The sequence below is a fragment of the Engystomops pustulosus genome, chromosome 7, assembly GCF_040894005.1.
Source record: "Engystomops pustulosus chromosome 7, aEngPut4.maternal, whole genome shotgun sequence".
Lineage (NCBI taxonomy): Eukaryota > Metazoa > Chordata > Amphibia > Anura > Leptodactylidae > Engystomops > Engystomops pustulosus.
In genome coordinates, this window is record NC_092417.1 from 125,272,701 (window position 1) to 125,294,666 (window position 21,966).

The 21,966-nt window shown below is 43.8% G+C and overlaps 2 protein-coding genes and 1 long non-coding RNA gene across 12 annotated transcripts in view; 1 reads left to right on the forward strand and 2 right to left on the reverse strand.

The window, feature by feature from the left end:
• Nucleotides 1-21,966, forward strand: part of PRMT7 (protein arginine methyltransferase 7) — a 530,266-nt gene that overhangs the window by 182,657 nt on the left and 325,643 nt on the right. For all 10 annotated transcript variants that reach the window (XM_072117757.1, XM_072117754.1, XM_072117758.1 and 7 more), the window contains one exon: nt 20,290-20,519. In XM_072117757.1, the coding sequence (XP_071973858.1) occupies nt 20,290-20,519 (230 nt within the window). The remainder of the gene's footprint in view (nt 1-20,289; nt 20,520-21,966) is intronic.
• LOC140070817 (uncharacterized) lies at nt 5,113-10,345 on the reverse strand. The gene is made up of 2 exons (XM_072117751.1): nt 10,300-10,345; nt 5,113-10,124 (listed from the first exon to the last, which is right to left on the reverse strand). Exon 2 carries the CDS (start codon nt 9,722-9,724, stop codon nt 6,686-6,688), a length of 3,039 nt encoding a protein of 1,012 aa, XP_071973852.1. The 5' UTR covers nt 9,725-10,124; nt 10,300-10,345; the 3' UTR covers nt 5,113-6,685.
• On the reverse strand, nt 5,113-14,215 carry LOC140070818 (uncharacterized). Its single transcript, XR_011848991.1, has 2 exons — nt 13,580-14,215; nt 5,113-5,998 (listed from the first exon to the last, which is right to left on the reverse strand). It is a non-coding gene; the product is annotated as an uncharacterized lncRNA (long non-coding RNA).

The following is a 21,966-nucleotide window of genomic DNA, read 5'->3' on the forward strand; positions in this document are numbered from 1 at the left end:
TTCTGAACATTCACTAGTATCGGATACATACCCTGTTTCCCTGAAAATAAGACAGTGTCTTATATTAATTTTTGCCCCTATAGATGCACTAGGTCTTATTTTCAGGTGATGTCTTATTTTTTCATGAACAAGAATTTACATTTATCGTTGAACAAAAAAACAACTTCTCTAACATCCTTATGACTCTCCAAACTCTCAATTTCCTGCTGTATTCCTTCTAACTCCATTTCTATTAGAATCATTGGCCCCAGTCTCTCATGTTTAGTAAAAGCGCTTTCCATAAATGACCCTTCTTATCCTGGGAGCTGCTGGGGTCACATTTGCAGCACAACAGCCAGGGATTTACTTCCATGAATTCTTCCCCATGTCACAACCTTCTGCAGCATCTAAAAGATTTACTAATACTAATGTATGGCTTGGGGGGAGCTGCTGCAATGGCTGCCGCTAGGTCTTATTTTCAGGGGAGGCCTTATATTTCTAAGCCTGAGCAAAATTGTACTAGGTCTTATTTTGGGGGATGTCTTATTTTAGGGGAAACAGGGTAGTAGGAGAGCAGAAACAGATCAGAGATGAGATACATAAGATGCATATAATACTTATAAAGGAAAGGTAGGGCTAGTTGGACATAATTATTTAATAACATATATCATTGAAGAAAGAGATTGATGTGTATATGGGACAACAAAAGTATTTATTCATAATTGATACTACATTGAATAATACATTAAAAACACTTAAAAAAGCCAGACAAGCGGGACACAATAATACAAAATCCACTCTCAGGCTATAATTGGTACATATATATATATATATATATATATATATATATATATATATATATATACACTCACCGGCCACTTTATTAGGTACACCATGCTAGTAACGGGTTGGACCCCCTTTTGCCTTCAGAACTGCCTCAATACTTCGTGGCATAGATTCAACAAGGTGCTGGAAGCTTTCCTCAGAGATTTTGGTCCATATTGACATGATGGCATCACACAGTTGCCGCAGATTTGTCGGCTGCACATCTATGATGCGAATCTCCCGTTCCACCACATCCCAAAGATGCTCTATTGGATTGAAATCTGGTGACTGTGGAGGCCATTTGAGTACAGTGAACTCATTGTCATGTTCCAGAAACCAGTCTGAGATGATTCCAGCTTTATGACATGGCGCATTATCCTGCTGAAAGTAGCCATCAGATGTTGGGTACATTGTGGTCATAAAGGGATGGACATGGTCAGCAACAATACTCAGGTAGGCTGTGGCGTTGCAACAATGCTCAATTGGTACCAAGGGGCCCAAAGAGTGCCAAGAAAATATTCCCCACACCATGACACCAGCACCACCAGCCTGAACCGTTGATACAAGGCAGGATGGATCCATGCTTTCATGTTGTTGACGCCAATTTCTGACCCTACCATCCGAATGTCGCAGCAGAAATCGAGACTCATCAGACCAGGCAACGTTTTTCCAATCTTCTACTGTCCAATTTAGATGAGCTTGTGCAAATTGTAGCCTCAGTTTCCTGTTCTTAGCTGAAAGGAGTGGCAACCGATGTGGTCTTCTGCTGCTGTAGCCCATCTGCCTCAAAGTTCGACATACTGTGCGTTCAGAGATGCTCTTCTGCCTACCTTGGTTGTAACGGGTGGCGATTTGAGTCACTGTTGCCTTTCTATTATCTCGAACCAGTCTGCCCATTCTCCTCTGACCTCTGGCATCAACAAGGCATTTCCGCCCACAGAACTGCCGCTCACTGGATGTTTTTTCTTTTTCGGACCACTCTCTGTAAACCCTAGAGATGGCTGTGCGTGAAAATCCCAGTAGATCAGCAGTTTCTGAAATACTCAGACCAGCCCTTCTGGCACCAACAACCATGCCACGTTCAAAGGCACTCAAATCACCTTTCTTCCCCATACTGATGCTCGGTTTGAACTGCAGGAGATTGTCTTGACCATGTCTACATGCCTAAATGCACTGAGTTGCCGTCATGTGATTGGCTGATTAGAAATTAAGTGTTAACGAGCAGTTGGACAGGTGTACCTAATAAAGTGGCCGGTGAGTGTATATACACTCACCGGCCACTTTATTAGGTACACCTGTCCAACTGCTCGTTAACACTTAATTTCAAATCAGCCAATCACATAGCAGCAACTCAGTGCATTTAGGCATGTAGACATGGTCAAGACAATCTCCTGCAGTTCTCCCGAGCATCAGTATGGGGAAGAAAGGTAATTTGTGGCCTTTGAACGTGGCATGGTTGTTGGTGCCAGAAGGACTGGTCTGAGTATTTCAGAAACTGCTGATCTACTGGGATTTTCACGCACAACCATCTCTAGGGTTTACAGAGAATGGTCCGAAAAAGAAAAAACATCCAGTGAGCGGCAGTTCTGTGGGTGGAAATGCCTTGTTGATGCCAGAGGTCAGAGGAGAATGGGCAGACTGGTTCGAGCTGATAGAAAGGCAACAGTGACTCAAATCGCCACCCGTTACAACCAAGGTAGGCAGAAGAGCATCTCTGAACGCACAGTATATTGAACTTTGAGGCAGATGGGCTACAGCAGCAGAAGACCACACCGGGTGCCACTCCTTTCAGCTAAGGACAGGAAACTGAGGCTACAATTTGCACAAGCTCATCGAAATTGGACAGTAGAAGATTGGAAAAACGTTGCCTGGTCTGATGAGTCTTGATTTCTGCTGCGACATTCGGATGGTAGGGTCAGAATTTGGCGTCAACAACATGAAAGCATGGATCCATCCTGCCTTGTATCAACGGTTCAGGCTGGTGGTGGTGGTGTCATGGTGTGGGGAATATTTTCTTGGCACTCTTTGGGCCCCTTGGTACAACGCCACAGCCTACCTGAGTATTGTTGCTGAGCATGTCCATCCCTTTATGAGCACAATGTACCCTGTAACATCTGATGGCTACTTTCAGCAGGATAATGCACCATGTGATAAAGCTGGAATCATCTCAGACTGCTTTCTTGAACATGACAATGAGGTCACTGGACTCAAATGGCCTCCACAGTCACCAGATCTCAATCCAATAGAGCATCTTTGGGATGTGGTGGAACGGGAGATTCGCATCATGGATGTGCAGCCGACAAATCTGCGGCAACTGTGTGATGCCATCATGTCAATATGGACCAAAATCTCTGAGGAGCTTCCAGTACCTTGTTGTATCTGTGCCACGAAGAATTGAGGCAATTCTGAAGGCAAAAGGGGGTCCAACCCGTTACTAGCATGGTGTACCTAATAAAGTGGCCGGTGAGTGTATATATCAGGTAGTTTAACTATATAGCTCCCAAATGAGGGTACATATCGTAATCGGTGTTCACAAAGACACATTTTCTGTTTTGGAGCATAGATATTCCTGCAATCAATAATTTAGTGCCAAAAAATAATGTAGTTTTATAGTGACGAATATAAGGTTACATTACCGGTATGATATGAATAGCAGCCAGCATGGGAGGGAATAAACAGACGCCACGCGTATCGCCTGGTATGCAGGCTTCCTCAAGGGATACCCTTTTGTACTGGGGATGTACTTCATATAAGTACCGTAGCTCGGGTGGAGAGACCAGCCGGAGGTGAGGTCACCACCGGTTGCTGGCCATGCCATCCAGCCAGCAGGAGCGCAACAAAATATGTGGCGATTTCTGTAAAGTGCAGCCACGTATATACACTAGGTAATTTCTTTTCGCCACACATAACTGTATAACAGAATTTATTTCCTACATGCTTGTTACTGTTCTAAAGTATTCACCGACTGGATATACGTCACCACTCCGATAAAGCTCATGCGTGTCAAATGCGTTCCACTGGTCAGGAAATGGTTGCAGAGTGTTGCCATGGTGACTCAAGTATACTTTCCACTTGTGCTGGTGTAACTTACATAGAAAATAAAACAGCTTAGGCATGTGGCAATCATTTTTATTGCCTATTTATGATCCTTACTTGTAGTATACATCCGAGCACATGGTAATCCCATATAGGTTTCTAGTGTCACATATCCATTTATAGAACAAAGTAAAGTAAAATATCACATAACACAGTATGCTCAAAAATCCTGAACTTAAAATTAGCTGCACAGCATGACCATGGCGCATTAGACATAGCTCAGAGAGAGATCCTAGGAGAGACCTTGCTCTAGGATTGTGGGAGTAACATAACAGACAAAAAATGCATCAGCACATGTATCATCATAACAGGTGATAGGAGATTGTTCCTAGTACTAATGCTAGGAATGATTGAAAATGCGAGGCGCTACAAGATATACTTTGCCTTGATTAAGTGTCAAATAATAACCCAGTGTGTCCTCATTACATTCATCAAAGGTGTACAAACTTTCTGTGAAAAGCTAAGGTTTGGCCAAGAATAAAGTCTGAATTTAAACATGTATAATCCTATCATGACAGAACAAGGAGTTTCTGCAGTGACGGGTCCATACCAAAACTTGCAGACTAGCAGATTTAAGCACAGAACGTGAATACCATTGTAGATATGGTCAAACAATCTACATACTATGAGGAACAGAATATGATACTGAAGCTTATAAAATATCACCACATATTGCCTTGGCTCATACAATATTGCCCTGTGATCAAATCAAGACACACACATGTATCTCCATATCGTATCATGGAGGAGAACCAATGTGATTTTGCAATTCTTAGTTCATCCAATCGCCACATATCATTTTGTTGCGCTTCTGCTGGCTGGTGGGCGTGGCCAGCAACCGGTGGTGACCTCACCTCCAGCTGGTCTCTCCACCCAAGCTACGGTACCTATATAAAGCACATCCCCAGTACAAAAGGGTATCCCCTGAGGAAGCCTGCATACCAGGAGATATGCATGGCGTCTGTCCATTCCTTCCCAGGCTGGCTTCTATTCATATCATACCAGTAATGTAACCTTATATTTGCCACTATAATACTACATAATTTTTTTGCACTAAATTATTGATTGCAGGTATTGTCAGGGTCGTAATCGACAATTAACCGGTCCAGTCAGTCACCTCCAAATTAGATAGAGCAAGTGTGCACGATTTCAAGATAAAATCTGAGATAAGATTATTCAGGTTTTAATCTTAAGCAAGCTCTTCACTCTAGCTTTCATGACAGCAAGATTAGATTTTATTTCCGTGTTCCCAAATTTATACAGAAGAGAGAAAGGTGTGGTTATGTGTCATACAGCATCATAATGGGCAAGGGTTAAGCAAATTTGTCTTGCATCCGATGTTCCCTGGTTGGTCAGTTCCAGTATCTGGGCAGATAATGTCCTGGGCGTTGAGTTTCGATATGAGGGATGAAGCCTTTTTGGAATCAGGAATGTTGTTCTTTTCCTGGATATAGGGTGTTGGCTGTGTGGATGCCGGCGCCATCTTAAGTAACATATCTGAGCATATTGCTGAGGAGGAAAAACTTTAGTATTTGCCAGCTATATAAAAGTATAAAAATATAAAACTATAGGCTCATATACAAATATTCCCCTTCACAATCCCCCCTAAATACTAAATTTTTCCTCTAACGTACCTTCGAGGTTGTCCATGAGTGGGGATAGGTCGGGGTGGGGATTCTTCACAAACTTCGGGCAAGGCCTGCCCTTTCAGCAAGACCTCACCTCCCGCTTGCACTACGCTAACTTACACTCATGGAGTCCTCCCATCTTTCCCTAAATTAGCTCCATGGATGGGGGATTGGGCGATCGTGGTTTATTTTGGGGCATATTAACCCATAATGTGGTTAATCCTGAACCAATGTGGCACGAGCTAAAGAACATCATGTATATAGAAAGGATATGTTTCCTCATGGTGAGGCCGGGTCTCTTCTGCAGTGGGAGGCGTGTGTCCAGGTGGTTTTCCCTTCAAGTTTAACTGCAGTGGGGGTGACAAGAACCACAGTGTATGGACCGTCAAACCTCAGGTACATGCAGTTCTTGCGGATGTACTTCTTTACGTATACTTTGTCACCTGGTTGGAAGTCGTGGACCGTGTCACCTGTGGATTCAGGAATAGAAGCAGAGACTGCAGAATGTGTGTTAGACAGTTCTCTAGACAGACGGACAACAAACTTAACAACTTTATCCATCCCCTCAGCTAACTGCTGCTCCCTAACTTCTGACAACTTAGGAGGTGACCCAAACAGAATCTCATAGGGAGTGAGACCATGTTTGGCTTGAGGGGTGTGTCTGACATGGTACAGGGCAATGGGCAAGAGTTCTGGCTATTCCTTAGGGTTTTCTTGTGTCATCTTGAGCAGTTTGTTCTTCAAAGTCCCATTCATCCTTTCAACTTTCCCGGAGCTTTGAGGATGACACGGCGTGTGGAGTCCTATGTTAGCTCCTAGCATCTGCTATAGTTCTGTGTAGATTTGTCCGGTGAAGGCTGGTCCTTGGTCACTTTCCATTACCTGAGGTACTCCAAATCTGCAGGCAATTTCAGTAATCAGTTTCTTGGCTGTGAGCTTGGCAGTCATGTTGACAACTGGGTAAGCTTCTGGCCATCCTGAGAACATGTCCACAGCTACTAAGGCATATTCATATCTTCCTGACTTGGGAAGCTGAATGTGGTCAACTTGGATCCTTTGGAAAGGGTAGTCTGACTTGGCCAGGTGCTGGTAGGGCACTTTGGTCGTGGGAGCTGGGTTGCAGGTAGCACAAATGGAGCAGGCCTTGATGTAGGCATTCACAGCTGTAGATAATCCTGGAGCAAAATACTCTTGGCATAGCCTAGTGCTTGGTTCTTTCCTCTGTGCGTTACCCCATGAGCCCAGGCAGCAATGGCGGGGTACAGCTTTCTAGGGAGACAGACAAGTCCTTGCATTGTCCAGAGTCCATTCTCATAAGCAGCACCCCATGTTTTCCATGCTTTATGCTGTTCTTCTGGGGCCGTCTTTTGTTCCTCTTGTAGCTGAGCAAGGGTAGGAGAAATAATCTTCTCTTCTTCTTCTTTCTTCTTCTGGGCTCTAGTGGCCACCATACAGGGGTAGGTCATCTCTTGTTTTTCCTTCGGGATCCTTTCCAGCCACTCGGATGACACATTCCCTATGGCAGCTTCTTTGGCCGCACAATCAGCCAGGTAGTTTCCTCTGGTTGCTTTAGAGTTCACTTTTCCGTGAGCTTTTACCTTGATCACTGCCACTGCCACCTTGGTAGGCAGTTGTAGAGCTTCCATCAGGCTCTTGATGAGGTCTGCCTGCTTCACTGGGGTACCTGCGGCTGTGATGAAGCCTCTGTTCTTCCAGATTATTCCAAAATCATGGGCAATGCCATGGGCATACCTTGAGTCAGTCCTGATGTTCACAGTCTTCCCTTTGGCCAAAGTACAGGCTTCCTTGAGGGCTATCAGTTCGGCTTCTTGAGCTGACATGGAGGCTGGTATGGCTTCCGCTTTTACCACCTGTGTTTCAGTGGTTACCGCATAATCTGTATGGTACCTTCCAGACTGGTCTGCAAACCTGGAGCCGTCTGTCCAAAGTTCAAGGTCAGGATGGGGTAATTCCTGGGTAGTTACCCCTGGAAGCGTTGAGGTATCATCAAGAAGAACTTGTAAGCAGTCATGAGGATCTTCAACTTCTGGAGCAACTTCTGAGTCACCTTCTTCCCCCCTGGAATGTGGAAGAAGAGTGGCTGGATTGATCACTGAACAACGTTTGAAGGTGATATGGGAAGGCAGAAGTAAAGAACACTGAAGTCTGAGGTATCTCTGGTGGGCCATATGTCTGGGTTGGGTCTGAGAAAGGACTGTCGCCAGATCATGAGAAGCTTGAATGATGAGGTCATGTCCCAGGACGATGTCAGCAGTCTTGTCTAGGAGTGCATGGGCGGCATGAACTGCTTTCAAAAAAGTAGGAGATGTTCTGGCCACAGGGTCCAGACGGCAAGAGTAGTAACCAATAGGACGTTGTCTCCCAGCATGCTGTTGCGCCAGGACACCAGTTGCATGTCCTTCACTTTCAGAAACAAACAGGTTGAAGGGATGGGTATAGTCTGGAAGTTCCAGAGCAGGCGCTCTGGAAATGGCCATCTTCAGTTGGTGGTGACAGTCTTGTAGATGTGGGAGGACCAGAGGTGAAGCACCTTGTGGTTCTCCTGACTTTAAACAGTCATACAAGGGTTGCATAAGCCTGGATGCATCCGGAATCCATTGTCTGCAGTAGGTGATGAGTCCCAAGAAAGACTGGAGTTGGTTAATGGTGGAAGGAAATGGTAACTTGGCAATGGCCGATTTCCTGTCTTCTGTGAGGTGTCTGGCCCCTTGAGAGACACAATGTCCAAGGAAAATGACCTTTGCATGACACCATTGAACTTTATCTTTGGAAACTTTGCAGTTGGCTGTAGAGAGGTACAGTAGGAGAGACAATGACTCTTGCTCCAGCAGTGGTTTGGAGTCAGCACAGAGGAGAAGATCATCCACATACTGTAGGAGAGTAACTTGAGAATGCTCAGCAATCCAGGGAGACAAGACAGTCTTCATAGCCTGAGTAAATTGGTTAGGGCTGTTCTGGGCACCCCGTGGGCACCTTGTCCAAGTGAGTTGGCTTCCACAGGAGGTAAAGGCAAACATATAACGGCACTTCAGGTGTAGGGGTACACTGAAGAAGGCATTAGCAAGATCGATGACCGTGAAAACCTTCGCAGAGGGTGGAATGCTGGCCAGCAAAGTGTTGGGGTTGGGTACCACCGGAGTTTCCAATACAGTAGCTGCATTGATTGCTCTGAGGTCCTGGACTAACCTGTACTTGGGTGGTGACCCCTTGGGGGTCTTCTTCTGGACAGGAAATAATGGGGTGTTGCAGGAAGAGGTACAGTAGACCAAAACACCTTGCTTGACAAGGGCCTGAATCTGGGTGGAGAGGCCTTGTTCTTGAGCCATTTTCAGAGGATACTGAGGTATTCTCGGGGGCTGAGCCCCCTCTTTTAGATATACCATCACTGGAGGGACTGGTAGAAGTCCTACGTCATCAGGCCCAGTTGACCAGAGTGAGGAGGGGAGTTGGGCTGAGACCCGGTCCGGGACTCCATAGAGGGGATCAGGTTGATGAATTTGCTGAAGCATCAGAGGGAGAGCTCTAAGTACACATCTGTCCATAGTTCCCTCTTCTGACCTGGGGTCATGTAATTCAAGCTGAAGACCTTGGAGAGTATAATTGATAGAAGCTCTAAGACGTTGAAGAAGGTCTGCCCCTAGAAGGTTGATGGGGCAGGTATCTGACACCAGGAAGCGAGCCATGACATCAGGGAAAGGTCCAACGGGGACAGGAATAGTGAGGGGAGACTCAGCAGTGGTGCCGGTAATGCCAATACAATCCTGTGGTCTTGGTTCTTGATATCTTTGGTCCTGGTACCTGGGTTCATCATGTGATCCTTTATAGTCATCAGGTCTGGGTCTATTCTGGGACCCTCTATAGTCATCAGATCTAGGTCCACTTTGGCGCGGTCTGTAGTCATCTCGGGGGCGTTGACTGGGTCTGGACCTGCAGTCTCTTTTGGCATGGCCTTGTCTTCCACAAATCCAGCAGGTAGGGCGAGGTCTCTGGTTGTTGGATCTAAAGGGTCCTTGCTGTTGTGGTGTCTGCCACGGATAAGATGCATGGGGTACTGGTGGCTGAGGGTAGTAGTTGACAGGCATAGGTGGTCCTGTAGGGGCTTGCTGTACCATGATAGGAGCAGGGACCGGTTCTTCATCTGAATCACTGTCCATTGAAGTGGTGGTCATCAGCATCACTTCCTTTTTTCTTCTTGTCTCTCTCCTTATGTTGAGCTTTCTGGAATCCTTTGATTATGGTTACAGCATCCTTGAATCCTGCGGATAGGATTTCTGGACTAGTGGCAAGAACTTTGTCTTTAAGTTCATCTTGGAGGCCCTCCACTAGGGCCTTTACAAGCATGTGGGCTTGGATCTTATTATGGAGGGTGAATCCGAGATCCTCAAATTGTTGAGACAGTCTGGAGGAGTACCTGTCCATAGGTTCATCTTTTTCCTGCTGGACGTCCTGGATAGAACCTGCCTGGTCAGTGAGGGATTCCTGTGCCCAAGTCTTCATCTGGGAACAGAAGTCCAACCCTGACTGGTAACTGTCCTGGTCCGGTACTGCTGAGGCGTCCAGATACTTCAGGATGACCTGCAGATAAGTGTCAGGAGTTTTAACAGTAACCATATTGTAAAGATCCCTCCAGGTGGCACCATAGATCTGGCGGTTCTGCTCCAACTTCCGCAGAAACTGCATAGGGTGTTTATCTGGGTCTGGGAGTTTACTGATGATAGTGTCCAGTTGCGTGGGTGTGAAAGCCACGTACCTAGTAGGTTCACTGGTGAGGGTCTTGCTCTTCAGGGGAGCTTCTACCGTGACAGTAGTCATGTTTAGGTCAGGGAGTGTAGGAACACTGGGTGTGACTGTGGTTTTCTTCATCTGGGACTGCAGGGTCTCCACTGTTCGGTAGTTTGCTGTCCACACTGTTCCTCTTTCCCCCTCTGGGGTGCCTGTGGGGTAAGCAGTGGAGGCTGCGGTGGCTTGGTGTGTGAAAGTCCGGTAGAGAGCCGGGCCCCGGACTTGGGAGGGTCAGTTTCCCACTCATCTCCGCTGTCTATCTTGCAAGCGACTGTAGAGTGGGGACCCTTGCAAAATTTCAGGGGTTATTTGGACGAGGGGCCGGCTGATCCTGGTCGCCCTTCTTGTGAGCACAGGTGTCATACTGGACTGGAAACAGGCCTAGCGCCTTTGAGGGGTGGGATGAACTCTCTTCCGATACGTTTGGGCCTTGGTAGTAGGCCCCGGAAGAAGTGAGAAGCGGATACAGTGGCTGCACCCGGGCCTCTGCAGGAGTACCAAGATGGCCACTGCCGGAGGAGGGGCATATTCTGGACTGCCAGCTTTCTTTCCTCTGCCAGGTATCTGCCTGTGGCCTAGGAAGACCACTTTCTCCTGGCAGTACTGGAGCTTGTCTTTGGAAACTTTGCAACCTTTCTGGAACAGAAAACACATAAGGTCAATAAATGCATCCTGGCAAACAAAAACAGTAGGTTCTCCACATACTGAAAGGAGAACATCCAGTAAGGGGCAGTCTGCCAGTCTACTCCCTGTAGGGCCGAGGGGTATTGGCTGGGTGAGTTTTACCCCCCTTGTGGGAGTCTACATCAGGTATACTGGAATACTGAACTGGTAAAGGCAAATAGGTACTGGCAATCCTCATATAGGGGCACAGAGAGAACATTTGCCAAATCAATAACAGTGCATAATATGTCACTCTCAGGGACTGCTGCCAGTTTGGGCTAGGGACCACTGGGCTTCAGTACACTCATTGGCAGCTTGGAGGTCATGGACCATCCTACATGTATCCGGCTGTTCTTTCCGGGCCTTTTCCTTGACCGGGAATGGGTTAAAATCATCATCGGGCTAGCAGGGGAGAGTTTTACAATGAAAAGCACTAACTCTATTTGGAAGAGGGAGACTGTTCTCGCTGACATCCTTGCCCGTAATCACCCCCCTTGTCCTGCCCCGTTGGGGCCGTCTCCGCCACTCACTATAGTAATGTCTCCTCCCCACAGTCGAAACACGCCCACTTGGGTCGGTCGGTTGAGACTTCCGGAAACGTTGTCAATCTGACTTTGCCGTGGTCTGTGAAACTGGTCTCTGTTTCCCTCTGGCTTTCAGTCCCTGTATACATAAGTCTGGTAGAGATGTCTCCAGTCGTTAACACCTTTGGTAACAACCCATTACAAAACAGATGTACACTACACTGTCAGGTCATCAAATCTTCCATTACCGTGTGCGTCTTGCTTTATCTCATCCAGACATATAGGATTCTCTTAACTATCTATAAACTTCTGGCCAGACTCCAACATCTCAACAAAATCCAGGTACACTTAAGTTGGTTTTTAATCAAAAAGGAACAACAGTCAGTCATAGGCTCTGTAATGCAGTCGGGGGGCTCGTTCTTGCTTAGTCTGTTGTGCTGTAAGCGTCAAGGTCAGAACAGAACACACACTGATAACACAGCTCAGGCAGAACCGTAGATTTTTGGAGAACTTCAGCGTCAAGGTCATTTACATGTCTTCAGAAAACAAAACGCAGCTACACAGCCCCCGAGATCTCCCTCTCGTTAACCTCTTAAACACCAGAAAGCAGGTACCAGACACATTGCAACACTTTTTTATAGTAATTTTTCTGCAGTTGTCGGGAACAAATAAATTTTTAACTATCAGAGATGACCATACCCAGACAAACAGCGTTGCACATCCAAGAATAATCTGAACAGAGAACTGAAGTAAGATGAAATCATCTCAGCCGGCGTTCTGAGCCCTGTTCAGGCCCTTCAATGGTGCTCCACTGCTACCCACAACCAGCGTTTATGGCTGCCAATAGTAGGGTCATAGGTAATTAACTTTCAGGGACTTGAAGGGAATATAAATTAAAATGGCCACCACTGAAAAATAAACTGTCTTAAAATGGCCGCTACCGGAAGAGGGGCATGCCCCACTTCCGCTGGATTTGGGGCTGTGTCTATGTGGGCGTGGAGCACCATACTGACGACAAGTCTCCACCCCAACCGGGTTCTAAATTCCACATACGTCACATGTCCACCCCTCCGGACTTGAACCGGCGCCATTATAGGGCGGTGGCGCGCCAAGAGGAACGGCGGCCATTTTAGATACATCTTTTTCATTACAATTTTTAACACTTTGTGATTCACATTTTACATATCCGTAAGTCATTTCTGCCCCTTCACTGCCACCTTCTCCTTTCTGGTGCTGACTCTAACAGCCCCTTGTCCTCTAGGGACCCTTTACTACCATCTAAGATGGTCTTCCACAGTGTGGGCTGTAATCTCTCTGACTTTGGCTGTTCTACAAACTTGTAAAAGTCTTTTGCATATTTCACATATTTCTTTCCTTCTCTCTGCTCCACTATCTGGGTTGCCATCTGTGCTCCCGGGGGGAGACTGTGTTCCTTTCTCATGAGACGTAACATTCGGTCTAACTAAATAGAGTACTATGTTGGCGTGGCCACTCGCTCAACACAGCGATCCCCGTTAAATCAAAATCCTTTCCACACGTGCGCCACGGTGTTACTCTGTCCTAACCAATATACAGGCTAACACGGTGGTCCGGTCCCCAACCAGAATAACGGTATCCACTACGGTACTCTATGCAGGTAACTCTCCTAGTGAGAAGTTCCTACTGGGTTATACTCCCCAGCTCGCCTTATTTTAGGCCTAGACACCCGTCATGGCGTATTTCTCTACTCTGACGGCCGATGTCACTAGACATTACTTAGTTACGTCTTTAAATATTCTTTTCCTGATCACAATACAACTTTAAATAACCAGACGGCAACACACAAATTTACTTCACTGTCCAGGCAGAAATTATCAGTGACTGATGGAGCGGGGGTGGTGTTTGAAAACGAAACTAAATCGTCTTCCTTGCTGTGTCACGGTTCTGAGCGTAGCGCTGAGACAAAGAGAGCCCACACCACTCAGACAGTCACCCCGCAGACCCGTAGAGTCCGGAGACTACTACCTCACGCCCTCGGATACACAGATAAGTACTATATATATATTATATACATAGACTTACCGTGTTCCTGTGAGATTGATCAGATCTCCTCCGGGAGCGTCAGGGGTCATCCACCGGGTGTTAGTGCGGGTCCCCGGGGGCTCAGAGGCTCAGGCCACGCCCCACGTTGGGCGCCAAATTGTCAGGGTCGTAATCGACAATTAACCGGTCCAGTCAGTCACCTCCAAATTAGATAGAGCAAGTGTGCACGATTTCAAGATAAAATCTGAGATAAGATTATTCAGGTTTTAATCTTAAGCAAGCTCTTCACTCTAGCTTTCATGACAGCAAGATTAGATTTTATTTCCGTGTTCCCAAATTTATACAGAAGAGAGAAAGGTGTGGTTATGTGTCATACAGCATCATAATGGGCAAGGGTTAAGCAAATTTGTCTTGCATCCGATGTTCCCTGGTTGGTCAGTTCCAGTATCTGGGCAGATAATGTCCTGGGCGTTGAGTTTCGATATGAGGGATGAAGCCTTTTTGGAATCAGGAATGTTGTTCTTTTCCTGGATATAGGGTGTTGGCTGTGGGGATGCCGGCGCCATCTTAAGTAACATATCTGAGCATATTGCTGAGGAGGAAAAACTTTAGTATTTGCCAGCTATATAAAAGTATAAAAATATAAAACTATAGGCTCATATACAAATATTCCCCTTCACAGTATATCTATTCTCCACAATAGAAAATATCTCTCTGTTGTGAACACCGATTATGATATGAACCCAGATTTTGGAGCTATATGGTTACACTAGCTGATACATATGTACCAATTATAGCCTGAGAGTGGATTTTGTATTATTGTGTCCAGCTTGGCTGGCCTTTTTAAGTGTTTTTAATGTATTATCCAATGTAGTCTAAATTAGGAATAAATGCTTTTGTTTTTAACCTTCAAGTATCCACTTTCTCAAGCTTGTTACATGTAGTGAACATACGCCTTAAATCTCAATCCAATGGGTGATGCTCTATTCACAGAGTTCAATATTGTATTGGAGTACTATAACATCATAATAGAGAGACATAGAATGGCACTCTCCTTTCCTGGTGATTCAATCAATCTTTATAACCGGCTTGTTAAACGAACATGGCTTAGGGATGGTGAGTGATGCAGAGGTGCTGTACTGCACCAGTAGTTAACAGGTTATAGACAGGTTAGAATTATTACTGTGAAATGCTGTATTTTTGTTAAGTGAATTAGAGAATGTTATTTTGTTATATTTAAGATACTTGGGTACACCCCTTTAAATATCTTGGAGTGCAGTTAACTGCCTCCTCCTCTTATAGAGCCAATTACCCCGATCTGTTTCGGGTTTTAAAATCTTTGCTGAATAAGTTCCGGGCACATCACATATCCATGGTCCAATCCATGGTCCAATATGCGATTTAAATGACATGGCTTCCTGAACTATTATATTAAATTCCATAATTTACTGGTGAAGGTGCCTCATAGTGAGCTTATAACCGTGCAAGGCGCTATTTTTAGTTTTGTTTGGGATAATAGACGTCACAGAATGCCATAGTCGGTCTTGTTTTCCGCCAAAGATGGGGGGGGGGATTGTCTATCAATATCGTATGTAATATTAAAGTATTACATACGGAATTGATAGACAATTTTTGGGCAACACAATTGCGTCATCTGTCATGCTGGACAGTCTCCGCTACCTACACTAAGTGGGTGGAGATTGAAAAATTGTGGATGGCACCCAAATGCTTTTCTGTGGGCGGCCTAATGGCATGAAGCTTTCCTATGGCTTTTACTCTCTGTGCAGCAGATATTCAAGAAGCGCTGTAACTTATCCTTCCGCTGTTCTCCTATGGTGTTTAATTTCATCTGATGTACCTAAATGCCCATCAGTGACCATGGTGAGAAATTGGTCCAGATTTGTGATGCAACAATAACTAACCTGTTTATGCTTTTAATTGTTTGTTTATTTTTATATTGTTTCAAGAGAAAGGGGAATGATTTAAACCTTGTGGGTTTTTTTTTTTTTTTTTTTAATGACTTTCTGGGGTACTTTAACCCCTGTACTTTTTCCATGTAATGAGATGTGTGAGGGCACTTCAAAGTGAAAGTATTTAATAATCAGATCCATGTAATTTGAAGCGGGGAAAAAATTGCCAAATGCAGTGAACTTTGTGAAAAAATGCATATTCTACGTTTTCTTGTGGATTTGGATTTTACGGTTTTCAGTGTGTACCCCAAATGTCTACTTTATTCTTTGGGTCGGTACAATGATGGTGATACCAAATGTATATGGTTTTATAATGTTTTCATAGATTTACAAAAATTAAACCCTCCAATACAAAAAAATTTAATTTAATTTTGCCATCTTTTGGAGAGAATAACTTTTTCATACTTCAGTGTACAGATCTGTCTGCAGTGTCACTTTTTTTGCGAAATGAGATGTTTTCAATGCTACTATTTTAAGGAGACTGTACGGAGTTTTAATCACTTTGTATGACATTTTTTTATATTTTGCAAAGTGGCGAAAGAGTAGCATTTTAGACTTTGGCCGCTATTTTCCGCTACTTTCCGCTACTTTCCGCTATTTTCCGCTATTTTCCGCTTAAACACCGGGAATACTAGTTGTTATATTTTGATAGATTGGACGCGGTGGTACCTAACATGTTTATGATTTTTACTATTTATATGTAATCGGTAGGGTACTTTTAAACCTAGGTTGCCTGTTTGATCCAACCATATACTGCTATACTACAGTATGGCAGTATATGAGGATTTTCCTCATCATTCATTACATTGTGCAAATCACAGTAATGAAATGGTTAAATTCACCAGAATGTTACCATAAGCCCATGCTCCACCATCTTTTTGAAGCAGCTGTCAGCTTTGCAGGCGGCGCTTGCAATGTAAACACACAATCGGCGCTAGGACCTCTAAAAGAAGACATGACTTGCTGAAGTGTCCGTAGGGTTGGGGGTGTGAGACCAGCAATACTTGGGTAAGATTTAATAACTGGACACTTTCTGTTTTACATGACATTATCTATCTTTGGGGGCTTTGTGAATGATTAATTACCAGAAGGCATGGTGTTGATTTACCTCTGGTATGTGTGTTTGTCTCCCATTGTTTTGGTGGGAGACTTACAGGCTGTCAGTGTATACAGGCTGTCAGTCAAGCACTGGAGGGTGTGGCTGTGCCTCCCACTCATGAATAAGCTGGACTGCTGAATATGATAATGATTCATTGGCTCTCTTAGTTCATTTGCATACAGCTTTAGCACCTTATTTTTTTTTCAGTTTACAGGCATGTAGAGAGACAATTAAGGGATAGGGGCAATGCTTTCTAATGGAAGTTTATGAAAATATATTTATAATTAACGTATAATAAAGATGAATTGATATACATATTCATGGAATGGTCTTTGGTGTGTGTATATGTGTGTGTGTGTTTGTATAATATCCAAAGGAAAGAGAGGTAGATGGGGCACTATACCTAGCCGACCAAACGATCCAAAGCACAATCATGTCATCTGAAAGTATATACCATAAAAAGGGGACAGAGGGGCTCTAGCTCAGAAAAGTCCGAGAAATGTACAAAGCAGCATTGTGTGGAGAGAAGAAGAAATGGAGCTGGCAGTCACCATAAAAATTTAAATCTTTATTCCACCATTTCTATAAAAACAGCACTGTAGGAGGGAAGAAAAGTGGCAGGAGCCCACATAAGGCGACGGCCCGTTTGGCGCTTACACACGCTTAATCCTGCCTGATTTGCCTGCGCCCTCACCTGAACTTTAATTGAGAATGTCGGTCAAGGTAGCTAAGCAACCAATACACATTAGCTGATTAATTCAAAGGTTGGAACTAGGAAGTCCAAATGAAGTGCATCCGACACACAGAGGACAAAAAAGGATAAAACCTGTGTGTTCCTCTGAGCATCGGAGACAAACATCAACGATGGAGATAAGACAAATTTGCAAAACTAAACATATGTTGACAACAGCACACAATTGGTTAAATATGCAAACCTATAATAAAAAAAAGAGAAAAGAAAGAACAATCACTTAAATAACAATGATCAGAGAACATTAAAAAAAAAGAATTGTGAAGCGTCTATAGTGAATCGCTGCGACGATAGGCACCCTCTGTGCCATGGCAACCCTGAAGCCCGATAAGGACCCCAGGGTTGCCTTTACTAGAAGCCTGTTAGGATCGTGCTGTAAGCACCATTTAACAGTGCTGATGTCAGCCTACGCAGAATGCATAGGCTGACTATGTAATATGCTGCAATACATTAGTATTGCAGTATATTACAATGAACAAGTGATCAAATGTTCACTTGTTCATGTCCCACCCTGGGACAAAATAAAACAGTAAAAAAAAGTAAAAAAAAAACAAAGCGCAATTAAAAAAAATTATTAAAAAAGAATAAAAGTCCCTTGAAGTCCCATCCCATGCAATAAAACATAAAAAGGTGAAAATCACCAAAAAAAAACACAACATCCGATACAACCTGTACAATAAAATAAAATCGTCACTGAACCCGTATGGTGAACGGTGTAAAAAAAAAAATACACAAAAAAAGTAATCAAAAAGTAAAACTTACCCCGACATGATACCAAGAATAAGTACAGCTTGTCCCGTAAAATATAAGCTATAAACCAGCACTGTAAACAAAAAAATATAAATGTTCTGGCCATTGTTACATGGCGATACAAAAACAAGCAAATTTCTCACAAAATTAGTTCTATATTCTGCAAAACAAGTTAACCATAAAAAAGCCATATAAATGGGGTATCGCCGTAATCGTGATGACCCGTAGAATAAAGATAACACATTATTTTTATGGTATGGTGAACGTCCGGCGAAAAAAATGCTAAAAACCATAAACAAGAATTAATGATTTTTGTAACCACCACCAAGAAAGAGTTAATAAAATCTGATTATTGACTATTGAGCCCCCCGTAAATGATGTACCTGAAAAGGGGATTTCATCCACAACAAAAAAATAATCTCCCATATGTCCAAATTACAAAAAAATAAACATTTTATAGCCTGTAAAATGTGACAGTGCAGATCTGCTCTGAATGGCGCAGCTTCCATTCTATGCCCGGCCGTGCGCCCATACAGCAGTCACCACCACATATGGGGCATCTTTATACTCGGGAGAAATTGGGTATCAAACTTTGTGGAGTTTTTTGTCATTTAATACTCTGTAACGGTTTAATTTTTGGCCAAAATTAATACATTGTCTAAAAAAATTACAGCTTGTAAATTACACCTTCATATTGTTTTAACCCATGTGAAGCATCTAAAGGGTTAACACACTTCTTAAAGTTGATTTTTTACACTTTGAGGGGTGTAGTTTCTAAAATGGCGAGATTTATGGGGTTTTTACTGCTGTTTAGGCCTCTCAGAGTCAGTTAAAGCTGAGAAGGAGCCTCTAAATAAGGGTTTTGGCGATTTTCATAAAAATGAGAAAAATTGCACCCAAAATTCTGAACCTCCTAACAACCTAGAAAAGAGAGAGGAGGTTTAAAACCCTATGCCGATATAAAGCATACATTCGGGAAATGTTAGTTATAAAGTTACTTGGGTGCTGTGACTATCTGCCTGAAAAGCAGAAAATTTTGAACTTTGAAAATGAAAAATTTTCTGAAATTTTTGCCAAATTTCAATTTTTTTCATAACTAAACACAAAAGATATAATCAAAATTGTTCTATTACTTTGAAGTACAATGTGTGACGGTAAAACAGTCTCAAAATCCCCTGGATATGTTAAAGCGTCGCAAAGTTATAACCTCCTATAATGACACAGGGCAAATTTAAAAAATCAGGCCTGGTCCTAAAGGTCTAAAATGGCATAGACACGAAGGGGTTAAATTTTTAATTTACGGTAAGTTGAAACTGACAATGTAAAAGAATTTCACTTACATTTTTATACACAATGGGAGAGATTTATCAGAAGTGTCTTTTTATAAACAGCTGTGGGAAAATGAAAGTTGAGCTCTGGTTGCCATGGACAGCTAGAACAATTCTGCTCAGCCACTGCTCATGTCCCTAAAAATGTATAGTATAATGTAAATACGGTGATGTTTTACACTGTGTAGGTGTTTGGGTTTTTTTTTATAACAAATAGCAAGCCCCTGCCCCCCACAGTATATTGCAAGCCCTTGCCATCCCCCCACCCGCCTCCAGTATATGCCAAGCCTATCTCCGCCCCCCGCGCGGCCGACACAGGTGCTTGCTGACGTCACTGTTAATGCGCTGCTGGTGCTGATTCAGCCGCATGTGTAGGTCCCGGCATTGCTGAAATACTTGCCTTATACTCAAGTATATACTGTAATGTGAATGTTTGTGTGGGTTTTCTGCATTCCATGTCTCCCAGGTTTTCTACAAGAAGGTTTTTTTTTCCATTATAAGTTCCACTGTTACAGGGGGAGGTAACCCTCTGTGGAGGCAGATGTTGTATGTAGAATTGTACTGGCTCAGATTTTAGCCTGTGGGATAAAATACTGGGAGTCTTGCATCATCTTCTCAAGGTCTCCGTTTCATTCTGTCAGACTCGGGACACGTACAATCGGCCATCTAAAGACTTTGGGCGGTTGAGTTATGATGTTGGTGTTATTGCTTTGTATTAAATGTTGTTTTTTTCAGTAAATTGTAAGCAGCATAAGACACATTAATGTATCTTGTTTTTAAATGTCTTTCTTTTATTTGAATGATTATTTACAATTTTGCAGTTAACAAAATCTGTATCTTTTTTTTATCAGGAGCATTGGGAAGCAGTCCCTCACAGAGCCACAGTTTATGCTCAAGTGGTAGAATCACATAGGCTCTGGAGTTGGAATAAGCTCTTTTCTATGCATTTGGACTGTGGAACCATTAAACCACCACCAGAAATGCAGAGTTGCCCAGGGGCTCCATCCGTATGTGATGTCCAGCTGAGCCAGCTAAGCCCTGGTGACTTTACACCACTCAGTGGCATCCATGTCGTCTTCAGGTAGTGGAAATAATTGCTATCGTTATTTCATGTCAACATTTGGTGTTTTAGTTTTATTCTCAGCAGCTGGGCATCCTGAAAGTATGGAATCTGCAGCCTATTTAAAAAATAATATTACACAAAACAAGCTTGAAATATTGGTAATACAAAGTAATGGGTATTGGCTGTTTTGAAGCAGCTATATTTTCTAGCCAAAATAGTCCCATTTCTGACTTGTTTATTTAAAGGTAATCTGTTTCTTTCAAGGGCTAGCATGGTGATCTCATCCAGAAAATCAAACTTGAAGTGATGTTGATTGTAAGCAATGAGTCTTGGAGGTAGAGAATTCAATTCTGAAGTCAAGCTCTCCCTGCCTCAGAAGACCCAATTCCCTGTGATTGAAACCATACATCAGACTTCAGGAGAGCTTTTATATTGATGTCCATGAATACTGAGACATCAACTACAAAGAAGGGAGCATATTGCTGAGCTCTTCATCTCCACAACTATACTGGATGCCTCCACATGGTATCATCAAAAAACATTTTTAATATGTAAAAGGCCCCATGCAGCAGCGGAGAGTGACATGAGCCGAAAGCTGGCTGGAGAAGGAAGGGGTGAGCGCAGCTTACCCATCCCCTCTCCATAGGGAAGCCGAGCGGCTGCGTTGTAACCCGGGCAGGAACAGGACCTGCCTGACTCCAACATGGCACTGCACAGTGCCGGAATGCAATGCATATCTATGGCAGCCATGAGCTAGCTGACAGCTGACCCCATTCGGTGTGTGCATGAGGCCTGACAACTTAGAGGTTTATGAAAAATTTCTGCTGCTAGGTTCCTTTTAAGTTGGTTTAACCCCTAGTTGCACCACAATGTTATACTATGTCCCCGCAGCTAGATGTTAAGCGCACCGGGACGCAGTATAACGTCCTGTTTCTGGGACTGGCTCTAGAACGGCGCCAACACTAGAAGCAGCGGCTGTCAGCTGTCTAGTAGAGCTGATACCACACTGTAACACCGTGATCGGAACCGACTCCGATTGCGGGTGTTAACCCCTTACACGCCGCGGTCAAGCATGACCGCGGCGTGGAAGGGTCTTCCTGCTGTGGATCAGATCCTCCGTACCACTTACTGGGGGATCCGATCCACTTCTGGGCAGCCCCGAAGTCTGCCTAGTGCTCCGGGGCTGCCCGATGTCCCTGCCAGTCAGATCCCTTCCGGGTCTGACTGTAAACTGTCTGCGCATGCTCTGCATGAAAAAGTATTGTAGAGCAGTGTGTTGAACTTGAATCAGCGATCAGAGCATCGCTGGTTCAAGTTCAAGTAAGTATAAGTAAAAACATGTAAAAACACTGAAGTTAACACATTAGAATAAATAAAAAATAAATACATAAAAATATAAGCCCCTAAAATGACACTTTCCCATAAAAACACTTAATAAAGCATTAAAAACACAAACACACAAAAA

Excerpts from the sequence above, each read along its gene's own strand:
- LOC140070817 (XM_072117751.1), bottom strand. The coding sequence starts at position 9,724 with ATGCTGATGACCACCACTTCAATGGACAGTGATTCAGATGAAGAACCG.